The sequence below is a fragment of the Antennarius striatus genome, chromosome 7 (assembly GCF_040054535.1).
Source record: "Antennarius striatus isolate MH-2024 chromosome 7, ASM4005453v1, whole genome shotgun sequence".
NCBI classification, from domain to species: domain Eukaryota; kingdom Metazoa; phylum Chordata; class Actinopteri; order Lophiiformes; family Antennariidae; genus Antennarius; species Antennarius striatus.
This window is the reverse complement of record NC_090782.1, coordinates 12,497,302-12,521,617: the sequence shown is the minus strand read 5'-3', so window position 1 is coordinate 12,521,617 and position 24,316 is coordinate 12,497,302. Positions and strand designations below refer to the sequence as shown.

General features: G+C 43.2%; 1 protein-coding gene across 5 annotated transcripts; it reads left to right on the top strand.

Annotated features, from left to right (window-relative positions):
• The first annotated feature begins 360 nt into the window (after positions 1-360).
• On the top strand, positions 361-23,918 carry sned1 (sushi, nidogen and EGF-like domains 1). 5 transcript variants are annotated; one of them, XM_068320112.1, is made up of 32 exons: positions 361-1,359; positions 7,180-7,467; positions 8,295-8,435; positions 8,564-8,726; positions 8,801-8,929; positions 9,009-9,122; positions 9,819-9,932; positions 10,420-10,533; positions 11,263-11,310; positions 11,399-11,506; positions 12,811-12,903; positions 13,054-13,191; positions 13,461-13,580; positions 13,881-13,997; positions 15,527-15,670; positions 15,971-16,144; positions 16,247-16,360; positions 16,453-16,566; positions 16,664-16,777; positions 16,863-16,979; positions 17,125-17,412; positions 17,526-17,709; positions 18,089-18,201; positions 18,646-18,924; positions 19,168-19,300; positions 19,378-19,460; positions 19,799-19,897; positions 20,192-20,308; positions 22,699-22,786; positions 22,933-23,026; positions 23,116-23,143; positions 23,274-23,918. In XM_068320112.1, exons 1-32 carry the CDS (start codon positions 1,141-1,143, stop codon positions 23,285-23,287), a joined length of 4,203 nt encoding a protein of 1,400 aa, XP_068176213.1. In that variant the 5' UTR covers positions 361-1,140; the 3' UTR covers positions 23,288-23,918. The 5 variants fall into 5 exon arrangements, with proteins under 5 accessions (XP_068176213.1, XP_068176211.1, XP_068176212.1 ...); XM_068320110.1 differs by having other exon boundaries at positions 362-1,359; positions 13,051-13,191; XM_068320111.1 differs by having other exon boundaries at positions 363-1,359; positions 8,804-8,929; positions 13,051-13,191.
• Positions 23,919-24,316: the final 398 nt, after the last annotated feature.

The following is a 24,316-nucleotide window of genomic DNA, read 5'->3' as shown; positions in this document are numbered from 1 at the left end:
CTGAGTGTATCAGAGCACACGTGGAGATTGAATGATGATTTTTATTCTTCTGGTCACACAACGTTGTTATGGAAAAAGTCTCATCTGAACTTTGTGAAGGACAGCGCTGCCCTTTCATGGCATGTGAGTTCTGGTGTTTGGTTCACACCATTAAAAGCTTTTGTGGATTTAGTGTTGTGGGTGAGAGAATGACCTTCGCTCTCTGTTGCTAGTGCTGTCTTCACTGTTTTCTCTCAAAGACCACTGCAGACTCCAAGGTCTGTGTGTGTCATCATTCCCTGAGAGTTTTCCCTCACAATCTTCAGCTCCTATATGGTATTCCATTTGCTGATTAGAAACCTACAACATGTTCTCCAAGTGCTTTTGCTTCCAGCCAAGTAATCATGTGATTTGTGTGAAGTTTTAAAAGCTAACTCTTTTCAGTCATTCTTTAATTTCAGTTGTGTTGCATTTTCAAAGCAATGCACATTCATGTGTTCTCTCTCTGCAGCATTGGAAGTCATGGTCACTGAACATAGTAGAGTTTCACTGAAAATCTTGTCAGAGTTTCTTTAAAGCAGCCTTTTGATTATCATAGATCCACCCAGTGGTTATCCAGTTACCAGCCTCTTTGCAGCGATTGGTTGGATGGAGCTAATTATGCAAGGTAGTGAATCCCTGTGGGGGAGGTGGGGCCAAAACTGAAAGAAGTCCTTTGGCAGGCAGAATAGAGCTTTTATTGAGGATATTTCTAAGCTGACCATCAGGGACCAAATCGCTGGATTGTTAAAAAAAAAAAAAAAAAAAAAAAAAAACCATCTCAGCTGAATCACGCTTCTCCCCCTCTTTCATTCCTTTCCTCGTTTCATTTCGGTGAGACGGAGTGTAGCTCATGCAGTACCCAGCAGCAAGCAGAATGCAAGGAATCTACAGTATTCCCCTGTCTCACACAAGAAGCCCAGTTCACTACTGAAGGACAAGTGAGGAGAGAAAGAGGCAGAGTCAGAGTCACAGAGGGGAGGATTCAGACTCAGTTGTGGTTGAAAGGAGGAACGTGCGCTCCTGTCCTGCTCTGGGGTGCTCTTGTTGCCTCAGGTGTGTGCGCTCCTCCCTCCCCAGCGCGGTGCCTGCTGTCAGCTCCATCCCTGGGTGGCTGAGGCCATGGTGTTGGTGCTGCGATCCCTGCTGCCCTGCTTCTGCACCCTGTTCTCCCTGAACCTGCTGCCTGGGGTGGAACCCGCTGTGCCCCTGGAGGAATTCTACCCCTTTGGCAAGGACAAGGGGGACTCCCAGACCATCGCTCAGGACGACGGGGGCTCCAGGCTGGTGAAGATATCTGTTGCTTTCCCCTTCTTTGGAGACAGACACACGGGGCTCTATGTGAGTACAGAGGAGTGTGCTGTGACATATGCTTGTGTGTGTGTGTGTGTGTGTGTGTGTGTGTGTGTGTGTTTATGTTTTCATATGTCAGTGTATGTGTGTACACACACTTGGCAGTTGGCAAGTGAAATTGACATGATGGGGATTGTATGTGAACCTTAGGGAGTTGATATTTGGCAAACAGCCAGATACTACATTCTAGTGTCCTTTGAGAGTTTGTGTATGTTTGTGTGCACTCACAAGCTCTGGTGTGTAACCTCATTGGGAGAATATAGTATTTCACACACACACACACACACACACACACACACACACACACACACACACACACACACACACACACACACACACACCACGGGTGGAATCACAGTCCTCCCTGACATTCACCCCACTTTACATCCTGCACTCTTGGAGCTCTGGCGTCCACAGAGGGAGAAGCTGTTAGCAGGAACAGTGGTTAGCTCTGCGCTAATAAGGCTACAATGAGCTGTTAAAGGAAATGACACTCTGTGCTCTGACTGCTGCTGCAGAGCATCTGTGAGCAGTTTGTTTTCAGAGAGAGCACAGGGGAAAATATGCACACCGGAGAGAGAGAGGGAGAGAGAGAGAGAAAGAAGAACAGTGCTCATGGGAGGAAGCAGAAAGATTTGACAAGGATTTTCACACACCACAGTGAAACACACTTTGATCTGCCTTTGTCATGTATTGGGTTCAGCTCCAGCACATGGAAAAGCAGAACTCCCTTAAATCAACACCACCTGTTGCGGTTATGCATCCGCGTTCCTCCTCCTCTTCGCCTTCTCTGAGCCCCTCCTGCCTCCATTCTGTTCAAAGCATGGGCAGGGGAGGCTGAGGAACCATGGCAACAATGGGAAAGGTCAAAGATCGTCTTTCTAAACTGAGCATCTGCGCCAACGTGATGAGGTCAGCCTCCCGATAAAGACATTTTTAAAACTATTTTGCACACACGGAGCATCAGCTGTGACACCAGAGTTTTGAGTGTAGTCTGTGAATGGATTTATACTCACATGTTTGTTTGTTTTTGTCACAATCTTTGTCACAGTGTTTCTCATGTGTTTTTCAGTGAATTCCAGTACAGCACTTGTTCCCTTATGGTGATACATAATAGTCACATTACACAAGATAAGGCATGTTACCGGTTGCCTGGCTTGTTGATTTCCAGCTGAAATTATCATGCGATAGAGATAAACATCTGAGCGCTCTGCTTTCCAAAATGCACTGTGTTGGTTGTGATGTGATATCCTGTAACTCACTCTGCATCTCATTGGGTTGTTATTCTTCAGTCACGCAAGGCATAACACATTGTGACAGGCACTTGAAATTACAGTCACGCTCATTTCCAATGCTTCACCTGAATCCATTAACATCTGCTGGAGAGCACACACACACACACACCACGATCGCTGCCACCAGAAAAACGCATCGAAGGGAAGCTTTCACCGAGCGCTACGGGATGGTTCTGTGAGGAGTTTGTTCCATGAGTCTGTGCTAACGCCGCATGGAAGCTGGAGAACTGAACTGATTTCTAAATCATTTGCTGATATTAAAGAACACACACCTTCAAACCTCTGATATCCCATTAAAACCACCACCACCTGTCTGAAGGAGCAGCTTATTTTTAGTATTTCAGGACGGCTGAGTGACACGTCATCCCAGAGGTCTCTGATGTCCCATCGAAACACCAATCGCCCCAGTCTTGGTCCTGCTCCAGTCCCACTCCTGTCTCCTGGTAACTAGGCTGTCCTTCTGTTGTAGTTTGTGTCTGGAAATTTTCACACATCACTGGGATCTCTCCTCCTCCACTTCCTGCTCCACCACCACCACCACCACCCACTTCGTCCTCCAACACTCAGATAACATGGTAGGGGTCCCCCCACCCCCGGAAATATCCAGCTGCTTTATCTGAGAGATGAACAATCACTTTAACAGAGCACAGATGTATCTGTCATGTGGTATTCTTTTATCAATTTTATTTATTTTGTCAGGTGAAGGAAAAAATATATACATATATCACATATACATGACAATAAGAAATCAATAAAAACAGACAATATTTCATAATCAAACCTGACGCAGTTGTTAATCTGAATTTTTCTGACTTCATCAAGAGCTTCATGGATTAATTTCCGTAGCTTGTTCCTCTTCCTGTTCATTTGCATTCTCAAATACTACTTAATGTTTTGAACAATAACTAGTTTTTAACAGCTCAAGAGACAGGAAATGGTAAGGGGATGTGTGTGTGTTTGGGGGGGGGGGGCGCACAATCAGGAATTGAGTACACAACCACTGCCAGAGGATTACAGCCTCTGTGAATGTTGGGAGGGCGACACCAACACTGGTGCTGTCCGAGCACCTGCCTGTTTTCTTAGGTTGTTGAACAGTGGGTTTGCTTCTTTGTGTTTCCATTTTTTCCAGAAGTTACCATGTGATCCAATTTTTCAACAACAAATACTTAAATGACTCCTCTAATTCGGCCTTAAATGCATCCTGGACTGTACCAATATGCGGATTCGGAATTATGTTTTTGGGGACATAATATATCTAACTAAGCATGATCTGGTTTTCTCTTGTCATTCATTTGAAATGTTACCACCTCTGCATTGCCTTCTTTAGAATACTGATGAATAGACAATCTATTTGACTAGAATTCTTTTTTAGGTATGACAAGTACCGTAGGTAGAGTCTGTTGTGTTTGACGTCCAAGGTCTCCCCCGACTCCCATCACTGCTGTGGTAAGCTGTCTGATGGTGATTGTCTTTTATTTGAGGATGACACATGTGACATTCAGTTGATGGATTAACTACTCTAAGGATAGCCAGTGTAAAGAACATGAAGGAGGATGTCCAAGGTCGGACAGGAAGGAGCCCAAGTTTAAAAGCAGATGTGATAAAAAACAATTATTGTTGATACATAAAGTCATGGACTGTGCTGAGAACCAAGCTGTTCCATAGTAGTCTGTAATTATGAATAGTCTGGATTTTAAAAATTCGACCACATTTTGCCAAGAACATGCTAACATAATACAGTTTTTACAGACTGCACATCTGCTAGTGCTCATCTTCAGCTCTACGAGTGCCGTTTCATTCACAGACTCTCCCTCACCACCGTGTATGGCCCAAAGATGTGCACATGAAGTTTGATTCTTTGTACTCTGCTGGAGTGCTTTTTTTACGCGTGTGGTATGAGAGACGTGACCGAGTGGTGTTAGAAATAGTTTATCCACCACATGCTTTAAAAAGTTTTCAAGTTTGAAAGTAAATGAAGTGCATCAACGTGACGCTCTTATGTAGAGTTTGATCAGGAGATTGATGCTGCGCTCAGAACCGTTCATCGAATGTAAAGCTGCTGCCAGAACACGGTTAGTTTAACTGGGAACAAACAGTGGAAGCTCATTTACGTAAAAAACAGTAAGTTGTGGTTTTACAACATGGTTGTGTACCAGACTATTTCTTGGCTGGACACAATGACTTCCTAGATTCTCTGCTGGTTGCATTTTAAGGTCACAGTGACGACAGGACTCCAGGAAGTCTCAGCACGAGGCCAAGGATTAGTCTGGTACATCGTCTCATCTCACACTTGGCCAGAGACCAAAGAAACGTGTCTCCAACAAATACGGAACATCTCAATTTAGAGAACTTACAATCATCTGAAGTTATGGCTTTCGTCTACACGTTAATAAAAGTGTGGAGTAGTTTCAACTGTTAGCACTTCAAAAAGTATCACAATTTGTTTTGAATGTAAAAACACACCTTATATGTTTCCTCGAAGTGTTCCTCTGCTTCAGGCTATGTAACTTAAAAGTTGAAATGGTTGTTAAGTTTCTACACTTTATCACTTGCATCATCAAAGCTGAATGAGGGCCTTTCCACACAGGACTGGAGTCACTTCCTTCAGCTCCATCAAGTAATTGGACAAGCTTGTAGCTGTGAAACCTCCATTCCTGACAAGGAAAACAAATGTTTTCCTGACTTGATCCATAGGTACCTTTTTCATTCTGTGGTTTATTTTGGCATGACTTAAGCCAGATGAAAGTTTATTTTAGTGCATAAATTGCTCAGCTCTAAAGAAAACCACCCAAGCAAAATCCTGGATATATCCGGCAAAGAATTCCCCCCCACCAAAAAACAAGGGAGTTACAGAGTGGAGTGGCACCACTGGGTGTGAGAGAAAGAAATATACAGGGATGCTTCTAACAAGGTTGACTGATCGCACCTCTCTCCCTGTGAATCTGACCTTGGTCATGTTACAGCATAACACAAGGCAGCTCTGAACCCATTCACTTTCTCACGTAAATGTGATACATTACCATCCTCCACTGGATCGCTCTCCTGGTTCTCGCTCCGCTGAATTCCATGAGAAGAAAAGTATAAGATATGGAGCACAGAGAAAGTTCAGTGTGAATTCCACTGAGGTCACTGCCGTGTCAGAGAGGTGCCCTGAAAAATCCTGACATGCAAGAAACACACTTGTTTAAGCAGTTCCAGATGCTACAAGCTGTTGGATTAGGTAATTAAACATACAGTATTCCTATTTTAAAGCATAAACTTTGTGTTCAGCATCATTTGCTTTACTCCTTTTGCTGTGAGATGGGTGACTTCCAGACCGCGGCTGCCACAGGTCTCTCATTAGAGGGTATGTGAGTGTAGGACGTTTGTATTTCGTGTTCATCCTTCCATCCATCCAACCCTGTGCCCTCTGTCTTGTTTTTCTCCCAGTATCAGATGGCGCTCTGGCTGACCTCTGGGCCCTGCCCCTGCAAGTCGCTCCACTCTTTCCCCACATCAGCCACGTTCTCACCACATCACGCTGATGCAGAGGGGAAGGCTGTGGTCGGGCAATTAACTCAGCCCTCGTGCCGTGCCAAACAAAACTTCCTTTGCTGTTTTTGCAGCAAAAGTCCTTCAAATTATGGTTTTTATACACGCAGGGAGTCGAGCCAAGCCATTTGACGTTGCTTTGTCACTGTCACATGCCACTCAATTTGAATGTTGAGAGGCAAAGTTCATGCCAGCGATTAGAGGAAACAGGATCGGTGCCATGGTGGGAAGAGTCTCTCTTTGTTGATATTTTGCAGAAATGATGTATGGATGAATGAATGGCTTTCATGGGCATTCGGTGCTGGAGAACTTTCCTCCCCATTCACGTTTAGTGGATCACTTCTTCGGATGTTCTCATTTTTTTTGTGGAGTGGCTGCCTCCTCACAGTCTAATACTGAAATATTAGAACTGAAAGGACCCTTTACCACACTGTTTTAGTATCTTTTATAGGAATATTGACCTGACTACTGGCATTTTATTCATTTTACCGCCCAGCTTTCTCCCCCAGATAGCCTCAGTTTTGTCTGAAACATCTAGTATATCACCAGTTATAGAAGATGATCTGGTAGATTGATATTTCTTCATGCTGCAGTGTTCAACTACAGGCCTGACATTGGTGGATGTTTGCTTCCTTTGCTGTTTGCACACATTTGTGGATTTTTAAGCAGTGGGCATCCTTCCTGGTACGATGACTTAGCAGGTGCGTAAGCAGCTGAAACCTGGTTTTCTCAGCTGCTGTCATTTCGGGGAATAAATGTAGCGTCTGTTTGCTACATGAGAAGAGCAAACATCCGTTACGGGAGCATCCACCGCCCCATGCTGACGTTCCCTCCGAGAGGTCGAGCTACCTCTGTTTGTCCACTGTCGTCCCGTCTCCTTAGCGCTCTGACTCGAACCCCGCCTCATTCTGTGGCTTCATCTGACGTGTTAGACCATCCTTGTGGGATTAACCTAAATCAACTCCCACTGCCTCCTGTGCAGGTTAACAACAATGGCCTGGTGTCTTTCCTGAGGGAAGTGTCTCAGTTCACACCCGTGGCGTTCCCAATCGCTGGTGACAGACGAGTTGTGGCGCCGTTCTGGGCTGATGTGGACAACCGCCGGGCTGGGAGAGTCTTTTACAGAGAGAGCAAGGAGCCCTCCGTCCTGACGAGGGCCTCAGATGACGTCAGGACGTACTTCTCAGAGTTCCCCAACTTCAATGCAACATGGGTCCTCATTTCTACCTGGCTTCACGTCACTTTCTTTGGAGGCAACTCCCTCACACCGGTACAAACTCACACTCAGCACAGTTTTAGAATGATTTGAAATTTAAATGCATTAGTAACCAGTTTGAACACCTCACAGACAATTTTTGCTAAAAAGAAATGATAAGCAGACTAGAGAACAACAGGAGACAGTTAATTAAATGTGATGGAGAGCAGAGAGTTAGGATATTATTATTGGATATTATTATTGTTAGGATTATATTATTGTTTCTCTCTTTCTTTCTCTTTCTCTACCTCAGTCTCTCTACCTCAGTCTCTCTCTTTTTCTGTCTATCATTCAACCTGGGAATAGGAGCAACTATTAATATTGTGTTTATCAACAGCAGCTGATGAACACAGTATGGTATAATTGACCATTCTATTTCATAGAATGGTTGAAATAATGAGGAAGAAGATTAAAAAAAAACAGCACCAGTTTCACCGTTGGCTAATAGAAGATCTGTAATTGTCATTAATGGAGAAATCAGTGGAGTTGCAGGTAGCTAATTGAATCACTTGTCATGTCTTTAATCAGTATAATGAGCACTCCTTGGCGAGTGATGCTGATGATGCTAATGATGAAGATACTGTGTAAGCTGATATGATAGGGAGGAACATCTGACAGCTAGATATTCTGGTCTAGATAATCTTGAATTCTCAGGAAGAATCTGGTTGTCACCGGTTGTGACTGGAACATTTCACGCTTTCTTCCTCAGCAACAGGCCCAGACGAGTCTGCTGGTTTCATGGATGCATGAGATTTAGGAATCTGTGTCATCGATATGAGTCAGATGCATACATTAGTGGAAACCAGGAAATAGTTTAACCAAGCCTGTTCCTCTCTGTGCAGGTAAATACTTTCCAAGTGGTGCTCATTACAGATGGAGAGCTTTCCTTTACTATATTCCAGTACAATAACATCACTTGGACCACAGGTATGCATGCCAGCAGTGGAGGAAACCTGGCTGGGCTGGGAGGGATCGCAGCACAGGTAAGGTCACCTGTTGATCAGGTCCGAATCGGTAAATGCATGATCATCGTTCTTCTCTTAAAGGTGCAGACGGAAGTCGTTAGGTGTCGTCTTTTGTGACGTCTGCTTCCTTGTTGCTCTCTTCCCAGGCAGGTTTCAATGCTGGTGATGGCAAGCGCTACTTCAACATCCCCGGCTCTCGCACGGCTGATGTGGTGAACGTAGAGGGAACCACCAACGTGGGCTACCCGGGCAGATGGGTGTTCCGTATAGATGACGCTCACGTGGAGCTGGGGGGCTGCAACAACTCAGGTTAGCGTGTTACCTTTTTCCTGAGCCTTTCTTGTTTTGCGTGTAAGGTTGCTCTGACATTTGACCTCTCCCAGCAGCATCAGTCTGCCCACACCTGCGACCGTGTCTGAATGGGGGTCAGTGCATCGACGACTGCATCACAGGCAACCCCTCTTTCACCTGCTCTTGCTTGGCCGGCTTCACCGGCCGGCGATGCCAGATCGGTGAGACTGACCGACCTCATCCGGAGGCATTCTTCTGATTCAAGGGTTCACATTACCTCCTGTCTCCTTGTCTCTGCAGATGTGGACGAGTGTGCTTCAGATCCCTGCCAGAATGGAGGGACATGTGAAAACCAGATTAACAGTTTCATCTGTCGGTGTCCTCCTGGATACACTGGGAGTCAGTGTGAAACAGGTACAAAGAACGCTTTGCCTCAGTGCTGCGATATAATGTGGATACAGTTACGCTTTTATTACCTGCCACGGTTCTGTTGTTTCTGCTGGTGTCTACTGTATTTTGAAAAACTGCTGAACTTATTTTTATGAATCACTGTTGAGAGATGGGAACTAAACCAATAAATTTGAGTCCAGAACTATAAAGCGGGACAGATCTGAGACTTTTCTTCCTATTCTATTGCAATGTAATACATATTTAAACATTTCCTCATGTAAAAGTACCAAGCCGATTTCCTTATTTTTGATACATTTGTATTTATAGCATATTCTTTCCAATACTATTGAATGGAAATGTGCTTAAATGTCAATTTAAAGTACCAGCTGTCTTAATAAAGGCCACTTACATTTTATTTTACACAGTAACAATAAATTACTCACTACTCACAGTACATTAAAAGAAGGTGAATACCAGGAACAAGTTAAGTGAAGTCGTTTTCTGCTTCAATAAGAGGAAAAGAGTATTTCAGAATATGGTGGTCCAGTCTGTTTGGAGCTTCTGTTCCCACAGTCCAACCTGCAGAGATGTATCAAACCTCTTCTAATACCTTTCACAGCCAGCAGCACATACTTGGAGAGTGAGGGGAGCAGTGTGGCGGATATATTAATCAGCTGAGTAGATATGTTGCTGCCTCTAACCCCCGTGTGTGTGTTGCAGACATTGACGAGTGCAAAGACAAGCCGTGCCTCAACAACGCGTCATGTGTACAAGGCGCTGGCAGCTTCACCTGTGTGTGTGAACCGGGTTACACTGGCATCCTGTGTGAGACAGGTGAGCTGGGCTTTTTCACACTCCAGAGGAAATATTTTCTGCTGCTTTCTACATCAAACTCAGCCCTGGAAGATGTTTCAAAGAGTTTCCCAGATTGTTCAGACAAATGGGTCCAGGTTGAGGTTCTGGTTTACTGTAATTATTCCACCAATAGGTTTATCTTTAATTTTCTTTGCACTGTGAAGAAGTTAGCTGAAGTCAGACTGATGTCACTCCTTCTGTGATGGATCGTTGTTGATATTTGAACCCAGCGGGGATTTGAATTATCAGATCTTGTGCAGTTCATGAATCCTTGTATCTACATGAGATGGGCTTACTTTTAATACCAGACACCTGGTCACTGAAACTCTATACTTTTACAAGGGAAGTTCAGTGGCCTTAATCTGGCTCAATGTCCCAGACTTGGTTTTTCAATTGAAGAGAGAACAATATTAGTTGGGAACTCAATAAACGGCAAATGAATCCCCTTTTTTTGTGCACCCACTAGACATAAATGAATGTGAGTCACAGCCTTGTCTGAATGGAGGCGAGTGCATTGACCAGGTGGCCAACTTTACCTGCGTGTGTCCCGCCACCTTCACAGGAACGCACTGCGAGACAGGTAACTTAAATCTGGACCAAAGAACATGTTTTAAATATGGGTCTTAATAGAAAATGTTAACAAAATAAACTGTAAATTGTCCAAATGGGACACACACACGACTGAAACTCTGTTTAAGAGCAAAATGAGTGTTTTTAACAGCTATGAAAACAAATTATGAGTTAAAATTCCTGATCAGTTCACAGAATCTGACAGGATGATTTGAAGTGTTTTAGAGTTTCTGGCGTAGTTTGTGGAGCAGTGAGCAAAAGTTTCTGTTTGTCCATCAGCTTGGCAGCAAACATTAAGAATCCAATGAGGTATGTGTCAGTTTTGCTCTTTTACTGCCTCCACAGGTTTGGTTTGAAGGGTCAGTTTGACAAAACTAGAAAAAAAATCTGATATATTGGCAAATATTCCAGCATGAACAGAACTACACACCATAAACCCGACTATTTTAATGGAAACTCACTGACTTTGGCTGTTGAGGATTTGATCTACCTGTGATCAAAAATCTTTGGCAGTTTTCTGACAACAAATGCAGAAATAATATGCATACGTATCTCAATCTGGGTTTATTTTCCTGGTTTGGTTTGCAGAGATCTGTTTGCAATTTATGTTGCCTCTTCAATACATTGGAAGAGCATGGAATTTTTAAAAATTGCATTGCATAATATTGCTGGAGATGTATGTTTTGATGCTATTTGTGAGGACCAAGCCCTTTTAAGTACTCTCCCGTTTCCCTCTCAGAGCTGCTGGTGCTTCAGGTCAACTCAACTGAGGCAGAAAACCAAACAGGTAAACACCAGCGCGGCCACGGCTCATGCTATTCCAAATATTTCCACATACAGTTGGATTGTCACATGCTATGCTTTTCCATATGCAGCTTCATGTGAAGAGGAAGACTGCAGGAAGAGCCAGATCTGTGAATTCAGCAGCTCAGGAATCTCCAACTGCACATGTGCTCCAGGTTTCTACGGCGACAAGTGTGAAGGTACTGTAGACCTGGCTGCAGGAAGCAGAGCAGGTAGACGGGCAGACTGTTAGAGAGGAGCTGCTCTATCCCACAGGAATTTGGAGCTCTGCCCTGGTCATGATGATGGATTATTGTAATTATCAAAACTGACATGGCCTCACCCAGTTTACTACAGGAACCAGTCGCTTGATGTTGTGTATAATTGTTTTATAGCACATTTTATTAGTTTACCAACAAGAGGAAGTGCTTTGTCTAGACTTAGAAAGGCGTCTTAATGAGTCAAAGCTACGCCTTGGTATTCAGGTCATCTCTTCAGACAGAGCTGTTAAAATATGCATGCTTTCTCACTGCTACTGGCTGCTCTGGAAGTCATCCATTGCTTTACGTTATAGATTAAAGAACAGCTGCTGCTTACATAGCCACAGGGCACTGAACACAAAATATGTGGAACGCTATCATCCTCGACTAATGACCTTCTCATTATCATCCTTCATTATGTTTAATGGCTGCATCACATCATGTTAGCTTTAAAAAAATGATTACCGAGACGCTGGAAGCGAATTCGAGCTCTCGTCAGAGGTTAAAGTCACTGTCTGACAGCAGTTGTTGCGAGTCGTCTTCTTTCCCACCAAAAGCTCTTTATAATAGCATTTGAACTATTGCAAATAGCTTGAGCTGAAATAACTATCAGTGCTTATATAGGCTCTCTTAAATCTCCCAAATACTTTCCTGCCCTGCTCACATGGAAGGCACAGTGGAAAAAGGAGCACGATCCTCAGAGGAAGAGAAAGTAGCAGGATTCAGAAGTGCCTAATCTGGCTCTCAGATCAAAGGGTCCGGGCCGCACAGGTGGCCAATGAAAGTGCAAATTAACAATCCATTAATTACCCTCGGGGCCATTCATTCTGGTCACAAAATATGCTCCATATCATCAGAAAAATAAAGCCCTCCACAGAACTCCCAGGACTTCAAAAGGAAGCATTTAGCAGCGATACGGCAGCATCCTTTGATCCACTGCTGCAATCAGGAAGGAGAGGAAAATAAAAACATCCATACAAATGGTATGGAGCGGATGTGTAGCGCGCTGACTGGTAGCAGCCCTCTGGTCCTGTGAACTTAGTAGGAAAAAACCAGGAAAGGAGGAATGACAGTGAACTGATAGAGCTTACAGAGCAGCAGATGAAAGAAAGCGGCAGTCGTACATGTGCTGACCATTTGTAGCTTCAGCCTATGTTCACGCTTCAGCCAAGACTTAACATAAGACTGATTTCAAGAAACTCAAGCAACCCTTTTAGTCTCTTTCTCCCTTCCTGTCTCTGCAGAGGAATGCCTTTGTCAGAATGGGGGTGTCTGTGTGGACAGCAACGGGACATGTGAATGTCCTTCAGGTTACACGGGACTCTACTGTCAGTTTGGTGGGTACGACCTGTTGGATCAGGCATATAACAACAAGATCACGTGTAAATGTGAATAAATCATGTCACAGTAGGACTGCAAATATCTCAAGGTAGTCATTTTTTCCAAAAGTTTCAAACATGTGCTGTGCGTTCCCTTCCCCTCAGAAGTAACTGAGATGCCGTGCAGCAACAGCAGGACGTGTCCAGATGGGGGCCCCTGCCTGGAGTACGGAGGAGCGTACCTGTGCACATGTCAGACCAGTGCAGTAGAGCATTACGCAGACATTAAGGACTTTTACCCATATGGTAAGAGCCTCAGACACCATCTCTGTCCCTGCATGAGCTTCTGGTTTCTACAGCGACAAACACGCATTCTGAAACACACAAGTCTTAAAGAGTGTCACGGGGTTTCAAAGGAACAGTCACATTTGTCATTGATTTTTTTTTACGATGTGAAGAGAAACCTGAAGTAACCCATGTTTTCAGATGTCAGGCCGCTCAGTTGAATAAATTCAAGAGGTTTACCATTTTCCAGTCCAGTGGAACACAGTCAAGTATCGGTGTGTGTTTTTCAGTACAGCCCCAGTCGGTCTGCGACTCCTCTCCGTGTCTGAATGGGGGCTACTGCTACGAGCGGGACGGAGGATACTCCTGCGAATGCAAATATGGATACTGGGGGAAGCACTGTGAAAAAGGTAGCAGAACCGACAAAAAGACTGTTGGAATACATTCACATGACCTGATTATTTAAAACATCCTTCAGACTTGTGTTTTTACTCAGGTTCAAGTCAAGCTTTAAATGCACCAGGAAACATGTCAGTACTTGTAATGCTGCTTGAAATATTACAGTGCTGAAAGGCTTATGATAATTTGTACTTGTGTGTGAGTTGTGAGCTATCGTCCTGAATTATGTCTCGAGTTGCAAAGAACTGGAATAGATTTATTTTTTGTGATTAAAAGCCAGAGTGGTTCCCCTTCTGCCTGTCTCCTTCCAGTTAGACTCAATACCTGTGCTTCGGGGCCCTGCCGCAACGGAGGCTCCTGCAAAGAGGAGGCAGGGAGCTACAGATGTGTGTGTCCTTACAGGTTCACCGGAAAACACTGTGAAGTGGGTGAGTGAGTGTGAGGGCTGCTGTTTGACTTTTGCTCAACTACATGATCAGAAAACATGGATTGTACTTGCAGGATCTCAGCTATCGTAATGTTTGGTTGTGTGTTCAGTCTGTCAGCCTCTCAGTGTGACGGTGCTGCGATGCGCTGCCAGAAAGGAGTCTTCAGTAGAACCTCTGTTTTCACACAGTGTGCCAGGCAGGAGCTCCTCTCCTCAACCATGCATCACATTTTTCTGGCTTTTCTGTGGATTAAAGTTAGAATAGCATCAGCTTTTCAGCACAAAGTCAGGACTTCCTGCTGATTTTCCCACTTCATGTATCTGATTGCCAGTTTGACTGTGCAGCCTTCCTCCACATATGGGTCACGTTCAGTGTCAACAGTAACACGGCCTACGGTTCAGGGGAACGTGTGCATACCTGGACTTGAAAGTCATTATGATGGTTTCTCATTTTTACTGATCTAGCAGTGGTTTTGACACTTGATTTGACATTTTCATGAGCATGCAAATTTTTTTTAAAATCATCATCATCATCATCATCATCTTCAGAAATACACCTTTATATAGGGTACATATACATGGTCTGACAAGCAATTATACAACATACTGTATTTCTTTTCCATGGATTTTATATCTTTAAGAAAAAGAGAGTTAATACAGAACGCTGCAGTCAGGATCTTGACTGCAGCTGCTGCCTTTATGTAAGAATTCGTTGAGGAGTGTCCTCTCATTGCTTGTGAGGACAGACATCTCTCTTGTTATTTTTGACAAGAAATCGAAGATTTTTTCTGTGTGATTTTAATCATTTTCATCTTGTTTTTGATATTGGTATGGTTTTTTATATTAAAAACTATTGCTTATGATGCGGTCTTGTCACTTTGGGCTCCGTCTTGGCATTAATGGAGCTGCAGCTAACGCGTCAGTGAATTATGGTGAATGTTTCTCATATACCACCAACAGCATTCACACACGACCAACATCTGGGAGACTTTGCTTAGCTGTGAGATAAAGTTTGAGTCAAGTCTCAACCATCACTCAATAAATTAAATCAATGCCAGGAAAAAGTATAATGAAGCTGAGTTCTGGCCTGAATTCAGTAAGACATTTATTTTAATGCATAAATTTTGAAATCTTAAGTCACAATTCTGACTTCTTTCCTGACTTTTAAAAATGAAAAATAAATAAATTTTTGACTGCTAATTTGAGTCGAGGCGGTTGAAGGTGTTTCAGCTCCAGTCATAAAAACGTCACTATTGTTCTATTTTCAAAGGAACATAATGTATACTAGGTCTGGATTTTGCTAAAAGTCTTAAATGGATTAGTCTTTGTTTGTAAACACAACATGTAAAGATGGCCACACCTAATCCAGCACAGATGTCAGGCCTCAATAAATTCTTTTGACAAAGATAATCATGTAATAAAAATCTGATATCTTGACAGCCCTTGAAGCTGCTATGCAAGTATTATTGTCATTATTTGTTGTTATTGTTGTTATGGCCAATTATAATCTTGTTGTGTGTTATTTTGCAGGGAAGCCAGACCCCTGTGCCTCTAGCCCTTGTCTGAATGGAGGGACGTGCTTTCACTATATAGGAAAGTATAAATGTGAATGTACCGAGGCCTTTAGCGGCAGGCACTGTGAAGTCAGCAGGAGCTCAGCACAACCCTCTGCAGGTAAGCAGACCTCGCTGAATAACCTGAGCTCTGAATTGTGGAGATAGTGGTTTTCCGTATGCAGATAATCTTAGCAGTGTTGCTGCACTGGCAGCCCCACATTTACAAATATAGAACGACTGCATTAGCTATTTAAAGTAAGACCTGATTAGACCTCATGATTCACGTCTGCATATTCTGACAGCATGCTGGAAGTAAATTTAGAAGGACTGTAACAGAGAGCCCAGTGTCCTTGGTGAGTGTTTGCATGCTTGTGTTATGTTGCTGCCATGCTGATGTTTTAACTGTGTTTGCATTCAGAGATGGGCTGCGGTCCACCTCCAAAAGTCAAGCATGCTGAGGTCCAGTTCTCCTCAACAACACCGGGCTCAGTGGCTGTGTATCTATGCCACTCAGGCTTCATGTCTGTGCCCAGAGCCACACAGAGCATCTGCGGTATCCAGGGGGACTGGAGCCAGCCACCCATTTGTGAGGGTGGGTAACCAACACATCCATCACAATCTGATGTTTATATAAACAAACATATTTATTGCCAATGTCAATTCATAATGATTCATTCATTTTCCATCATAATAGAGATCAATGAATGCCTGTCAAGGCCTTGTCTCAACGGTGGTACCTGTCGAAACCATGTGGGATCCTACCAGTGTGAGTGTCACAACGGCTTCAGTGGAAAGCGCTGTCAGACAGGTAAAGCCTGGTCAAAGTCCTCTCATAATAAATACCTCAATTCAGACCACACTGATGACACTCCTGTGCTTGTATGTCTCAACCTCCTTCAGATATAAATGAATGCCAGTCCGAACCCTGCCAGCATGGTGGAACATGTGAGAACCAACCCGGCTCCTACATGTGTCACTGTCTACCAAGCTTTAAAGGGCAGAATTGTGAACTAGGTATGGCCTTCATGCAGCCTAGCAGCTTATTTTAATATTCTAACACAGAGATTATACAGGACCACTGTAAAATTCTCCCACCAATATCTGTGCTCAGAGCTGGACGGGTGTGAGTCCAACCCGTGTCTAAACGGAGGTGTGTGTCGCGGTTACCGGAGGAACTATTTGTGTGTATGCAAAGATGGTTTCTTTGGGGACCAATGCCAGATGTGTAAGTCACTCCCTACCACCATTATGATGCTAAAAGCTACAGCCACTACCATATGCACTAACTGCACGTCTTTGCCTCCCTCTAGTGGAGAATCCATGTGTACTGCAGCCTTGTGGAAACCGTGGCCTCTGCCGGAGTGACAGGAAGGGCAACTACAACTGCGTTTGCAAAGCAGGACACACAGGCAAAGACTGTGACAAAGGTCAGTAAGAGTCAGTGGGTGAATCCCATCCTGTTCACCCCATTATTTCCACCCTTTGCACAGAAGTTCATCATCTGCATTGCGAAGACAACTCTGTAATTATTTAATGTATGGATTAGACATGTAAGGTTGCCACTGTTCCCAGACCTGTTGCCTCCCTCGGGTCTCCATGTGGTGCGTGTGGAGGAGAACGAGCTGGAGCTGCGCTGGGATCAACCGGAACCCTCACGCAACCTGGTCAGTGGCTTCATCGTCACCTATGGTCCTTTGGGCCGGACCAATCGCAAATCAGATCTTCTGGACAGGCAGAAGTCCACACACGTCATGCGAGGCCTGATTCCTGGGGTGCTGTACAACATCTCCACCTTCTCCACCAAACGCAACACCAACAGCAACGATGTCAGCCAGCCTGCCACCGCTCTAATACGCACAAGTGAGCACACTCTTTAATGTGGCAGTAAGAGAAAGCATTTCTGTGGAGTCACATCAGTTTGAACACATATGTGGATGAGTTGTCATGTGGATTTGTGTGTGCTTCTGAGCTAGGACCTCGGAGGGTGGAGCAGCTGCAGGTGGTCAATGTGTCCTCTTCTCAGGTGTGGCTGAGGTGGATGGTTCAGGTAGCTCGTCACGCAGCAGTCAGCAGGGTGCATGTGTCTCTGCTGCCGTCAGACGGGAGTGATGCACGCACCGCTGTGCTCAACGCCAGCAGCACTGAGCACACCTTCAGGTCAGCTCCTGCTCCAAAAATCACACACAAGTTCAAGCTGCACTTAACTGCAGGATCCCATGTGTCCACTAGGTGGTACTGTTGCACAGGTGCTGCACAGGAAATAGTTTTAGTGATTTCAAATTTTACCACTAGGGGGCACTGATTCATCATTTTTGCTGTTATCAGTCATGAGACGCGCTAAAATGATTCTTGATATCAGGTGTCAAGCAGCACAAGTTACAAAATATTAAAGTGAGAAAACAATAAAATATTAAAATAGAAAGAGAAACAGGAAACTGGAGCTTAAGAGTTACTGTACAGATTGGAATGAGGAAGATGAAGCTGGACATCGCTACTGTAGTATAAGGTGTTTTATGTGCCTCTTTGTGTTTCCTAGCTCATTGCTCGCTGGCCAGATGTATACAGTTGATGTGTTGACTCAAAGTGGAATCAGACCCGATGAGTTCCCCTCCACCAGTCACTCTGCTGGACCACTGCAGTTCTGGACAAGTAGGTTCCTGATCATAATTAAACAGTTGTCTTAACTTAATCTGTCTGAGAGAAATAAATTCAGCTGCGCTTACTTAAAAGCTAGCATTAGATCAATATTTGTTAAAGACTGTCATTGATATATGAGAATATTTTATGTTTAATATGTAAGCAGTTGAAAATGAACGAATGAACGAATGTTGTGTCTGATAAAATGTGGTTAATGCATGTTAATGTGTATATTATTTTGTTTTATCTGTTTTCTTTGCATTTATAATCTAAGTAGTTTGTGGGACGAGGACTCTTCTATGTACATGACATAAAATATTTGTCAAAATTGATTGTTTTGGGTCAGGTGGTTCTGATTTTTAGCTGGGGAAGATAGTTACTGTTGTCTGTAACTAAAGAAACCAGATAGAACATTGATGATGCTCTGGTCCAATCTGAATGGTGCTCTTCCATCAGGACCTCTTCCGCCACAGAACCTGTCTCTCTCACATGTGACCACTAACTCGGCACTGATCGCCTGGAGCCGCCACCCGAGACACATCCCAGATGGCTTTGTGGTCAATGTGACCCGAGGGTTGAATACACGGAGTCGCTTCCTGCCCAATGGAAAGTTAGGATCTTATACCCTGCGTGAACTGACACCAGGACAGCACTACAATGTGGCTCTGACATCCATCAAGAACACAGGACAGGAACAGATTCACAGCACGCCTCAACACCTGGCCTTCACCACCTGTGAGTGAACGTTTCCAAAGAATATTCCTGAATCTCAGCTGCACTGCTTTTAACAGTGGGAGAATGCTGAAGGAATTAAGCCACAGTTTTAATGCCTCCCCCTGTTGCTAAGCTAAAGTGAACACTGAGGAGTTCTTATTTTGATGCTGCATGAATGTTTTCCTCATATTTACAATTTGGCTATACTGACTCAATCAGAAACACAAATTTTAAAACAGTCATGCTTGCTTCTCTTTAACTCAGTGCCAATGGAGGCAAGATCAGGCAGAAGAAACCGGCCAGCCTTGACTGGACAGTCAGGACGGACGCTTCCTCCGTCTCAGCCTAAGGCCCCGGTGGCCACAACAGAAACAGGGAACTCAGACGAATTGCCTAGGTACACATAGAATGCTGCTGATTATTAAAAGACCTGCTTTTGATGTCAAAGAGTTAGCATTATTTTCTGTGTTACAGATACACAGAACTCATTGACAGAAGGGGAAGAATAACAGCCAAGTTTGCTAATATGCCTCGAAAAGCTATTCGGCATCGTGCAAGTAAGTACGGGTGGGAGGGACGACGATGAAGAGTAGCTACGGTCAAAATCAGTTTGTCTCACTGATATTCTGAAACAGTTCTGATTTGATTATGTAATTAACTGAACTTACATCTAATTTTACTACACAAGGGCTCATGTTTAGGCAAATGAAAAGGCCTGTTATAAATGAACGGGTCCCAGTGCCTGTGTTTATCACTGAGACCATTTGTCCAACCAGTGATGTAATGTCTCATTGCTGTAGGCTGAGGAATGTACACATAATCTGCCAGAGTCATCCTGCTCTCTGCCATTTAGTCCTTTCATGGTGATTCATGACAGGCATGTTTTGCCTTGCAGAACCTGACCCTCCAATCAAATTGGAGAAGCTGGAAGAAACAACAAATAAGATCAGCCTCGCGCTGGAGATTCAAGAAGATGGTGTGAGAACGAAGCCTGGTAGGTGTTCCGCTCGTCGTTCCAACAGGAACCATCACTTCTCCCAGCTGGTACATGACATTAGTGTCTTGTTTGAAAGAGACTACTTGAGAGTAATTTATCAGTTGTGTTATATGTGCAGTGAAACATCAGTCAGCAAGCTAGCCATGACAGACAAATCATTCAGGAAGGCAGTTTGTTGGAGTCCTTCAGACACAGGGTTACCGCTGTAGTTAATGTGGAGCAGTGTCTCTGAAACTTGAGCCCTATGTTGGTTGCGTGCTGTGGATGTTGATGGCAGCTGTTGTCTTTTAGAGCCGCCACCAGACTGCCGCAGTCTGTCCTGTCAGAACGGAGGTACATGCGTGAATGGGGGCGACTCCTTTATCTGCGACTGCGCTGCAGGCTTCAAGGGCAGATGGTGTGAACTGTGTAAGTTAATGTGCTCTCCACCCTCACACATGCACACGGGGTGAGTTCAGTCCATGTAGGCTGGTCTATGGGAAAAGCAAAGCCACTATACAGTCACTCATTGTATTGGTAGGACACACACATCAATTGCTTCTTTAGGGAGGCTGATCTTTGTCTTAAGAACCAGATCTAGTAGTTGAACAGCGACGTCAGTTCAACAGGGGTCTTGAGCCTATCCTATCTGGCATCAGGACCATTTGTTTGAAGCAAAGAAAAAGTATTTAAGAACTGAACACACTCAGGATCTTTGGTTGTGTCAGCAGCATTTTGAGACAGGCCACAGTTTGAGCTAAATGCTAATGTCTTCGTGCTACCACAGTTTATTCATCAAATTGAAGAGTGAGGTTACAGGGAGAAGCGATGAAGGTGGAGGATTTTACTGTAAGTACTTTGGGTCAACAGTCCAGAGCAATGGAGAGTGTGGAAAAAAAGAAGAGTTTAGAGTCTAACCATTAGCACTAAAATCAATGTGTTATGAGTTTTACATTATTTTTACGAACACTTTGATATGAGTGTGGAGATAGATTAAAAAGTCAAGCAACTATTTAATCTTGAGGAGATCATGAATAGGTGTACCATGAATAACTGCACCAGTCTGGATCAAAGCTAACTAAGAGGGCATCATTACCGTCTGGAGAGCCGTGATGTTAGCAAGTTTCCACAACAGCCAGGTTTGTATCACCAGGCCAGAAGGGGAAAGTTTTAATATTTGACAGTCACTCATATGTTCTCCACTGTCATTACACAACAAGATGGTGACATCCAGAAAAATGTCACCAATTAAAACTAAAGCCAGTCCGCTGCCAACATGAACAGGATAAATTATATACAAAATAGATTAATAATATAATGCAATTTCAACCTGAACAGTAGGTTATTTTCTTTGAATTGTTTTAGATTTGTTTCAGGTGAAGGACGTCTGCCCCTCTGCAGTCTGTCATGATGGTAGTATATGAATGTACAGTTTGAGACACCACCTGCTGGAAACAAATTCCTCGTCTGCTTTCAACAAACGATGGCCAATAAAACTGATTCTGATTCTGATTCTGGTGGTGTAATAGTCAGCATATGAACGGTCTGGTTAACCAGAAGGCTTCAGGGCTGAACATACCACAGAACAAAGCTCTTTATCATTTTCACAGCATGGCTTCGCTTGTTTTTTTCAAGGAGTCTGTGGTACTTTCTTTTTTTTTTTAATTCAGTGATTCTTTTAAATGCTGGCTTAACGTTGGGAGGAAGCATTTTATTGTCAAAAGACAATTCATCTTTTGTTCACACATTTTAATGTTTACGCCCTTTATGTCCTGTCTAACCTAGTTACATCTTTTAGCTTATTCAATGTACAGTACTCCTTTTGTTTTTGCTCAAATATATCTTAAAAACATTAGAGTAGTCCATCTGTAACAGATGTCCTCAGATTAAACACGCAGTTATTGTCCTGTGGTCACAATGATAATAACAACTTTTTGTACTGTTATTTAAGGAGCATGCTTTCGTAACTCATGATGAGTAGAAACGTACTCTTTACTTTGAAGATAACTGCTCTGACTCAAACAACCAGCAGGTTTTAAAAGCGTGTGGAATCGATGACATCCAGTAGGACAGTTTCATGAATATGAAACCATGTGTGCATTTATTATTGGTGTCGATTACATGCTACCAATATAAGGGATCAGTCACAGCAATGAATTAGAATGAGAATTTAAAACAGTGTTAATGAACAGGAAGTTTATTTACAGAGGGGAGTATTGAGACCATTGTTGTCTCCTTCACACACAAAAAACAACACACTCCTTGAATCACACTGAAGAGTCAGGATATCCAGAGCTGCCGGCAAAAACAAGGGAACTTCACAGAGAGTTACTACCAACAGTCTCCAAACTCAGAGTTTTCAATGTAGCACTGCCAGTGATAAATGCTTATCAAGGATTTTACAGTGCATATTGTCACACACTTGCAGACATCACAGTTGAAGATGTTGTTTACACTCAGCCTCTGAGCTAAAAGCTCTAAAGTGCATCCCATTTGAGGAAAGTGTAAAAGCTTGACATCAAGTGAAAAACAAAATGAAAGAAACTGAACCGTCAGTCTGAGTCCACCAATAATTAGACGGTGATAGAGCTGTGCAGGTGGAGACACTGGACATCCCCTTTTGCCTCCTCTTGAATCTTTTCTCTTCAACTAAACATCCAGCGTCAGATTGTTTAAACATTCCTTTCCTTAAGCCATCCATCAGGCAGCGAGCAGGGCCCAGCTCCAACCCACATGACCCCTAAAGCTTCCAGCAGACCATTCCTTGTTCACAACACTTTGTGCATTCATACCTCATGTTGTGTCACCGCTGTTTGCAGCGTGCCAGCGAGTACCACACCCCTGCACCCGCCTCTACTCTGAAACCAAGAGTGTGCCTGTTTGGGAGGATGGAGTGTGCCACTACCTGTGAGTCTTCTCCACAAATTGCCCTACAACGCTCATTATGACAAGCACAACATTTAAACCGTGTTACAACGCTGCAGAAAAGCAGAGGTTATTCATAACTACAGTTGAGCCACAATTAATTCATGAGTGTTCGTTATATGTCACAGGTACAAAAGGACGTATAAAGTACAGCAGGATGTTTGTTATCGAGAGATTTGTGAAACGGCGCCTCCCAAGAAAAGTCAAAGTAAGTCAAAAAAGGTGAATAATGTTTATAGTGGGGTTTTTTAAAATAATATACTGTTACTAATGTCATTGTTCTCATTGGCTTGTACTGTCTTTCCCAACAGCCCGAAGATCAAGCAGACAGCAATAAAGGTTTGTTTCATTTGACAGAGTGACATAATATTTATACTGAATCAAGCAGATGTATTGTTTCTCTGGAAGATCACAACCTTTTCAAAGAACCATCCAAAAAAACTTTTTTTGTCTTTTTTTTTTCTTCTAGAAAACATATTCTGACGAAAGAACAGCCATCACTGTCATGTGAAAAACTTCCATTCATTGTTCGTAATCTACTTGAAGTAACTGGTTATGCTCATATTTGTGCTGAAGAACCCTGTCAGAGCTCACTGTAACATTTTGGACACAAATCATCTGAAAATGAGGTTGTATTTGTTCGTTCCTGAGAGTTGTGTTTGTGTCTCAATTCTTCATGACAGGACTTTGACTAATCAAATGAAACACAACCCAAATTATTTATCATTTGTGATGTTTGGTGACAGATTGTGCATAGCGATGGTCAGCAGTCCGCTGCACTGCATCAGAGATCTGATATACCTCATTTTCATGTCCATGCTGACACATTAGGAGAGGTCATTATTTGTGATTCAGATGCAGGTCTGGGCCTCAGGTAAATTAATGTGGAGTGCTCTGAGTCTGGATTTTTTTCTGATACCAACCCCATGATCTTATAAAGATGATGGTAAAATTCTCAAACGATTCAATTCATCTCTTCCTCTGACGATGGGGCACAGTATTTTCTTTGTATAAATGTATTTTTCCGTGTCTTAGCAGGCATCGCTGCTCGCTACTCTGTAAATAGTGTTTATAGGCCATTTTGTAGGTGAATATTTTAATAATAAAAACTACAAAACACTGTGTTTCTCTTCTCATTATTTTAGGTATATTTTTTATGGGGGCAGGGGGTATATGCAAACAGGATTATATCTTCCAAATTAAGCAAGATCCTGCAGTAACTATTCTTTGTTATATCATTTTATGTATATCAGTACATATGAACATACAAATGTTACTATCACAACTGTCTACCAGTAAACCCACTGATCCACTCAGGTAAGCCTGCATTGCTGTCTTCAGACACTGTACTATTACATTTCTCCTGCCTCACTTTTACCACTTTCATACGTTCATCCAAATAAAAAAACACCTTCACCAAATGCAGAAAAGGAACCTCAACATAATATACAGACAGGTTTCAAATGAATAAAAAGTCCCAAAAAGTTGGAATAAGAAATAAAGATGCGTACA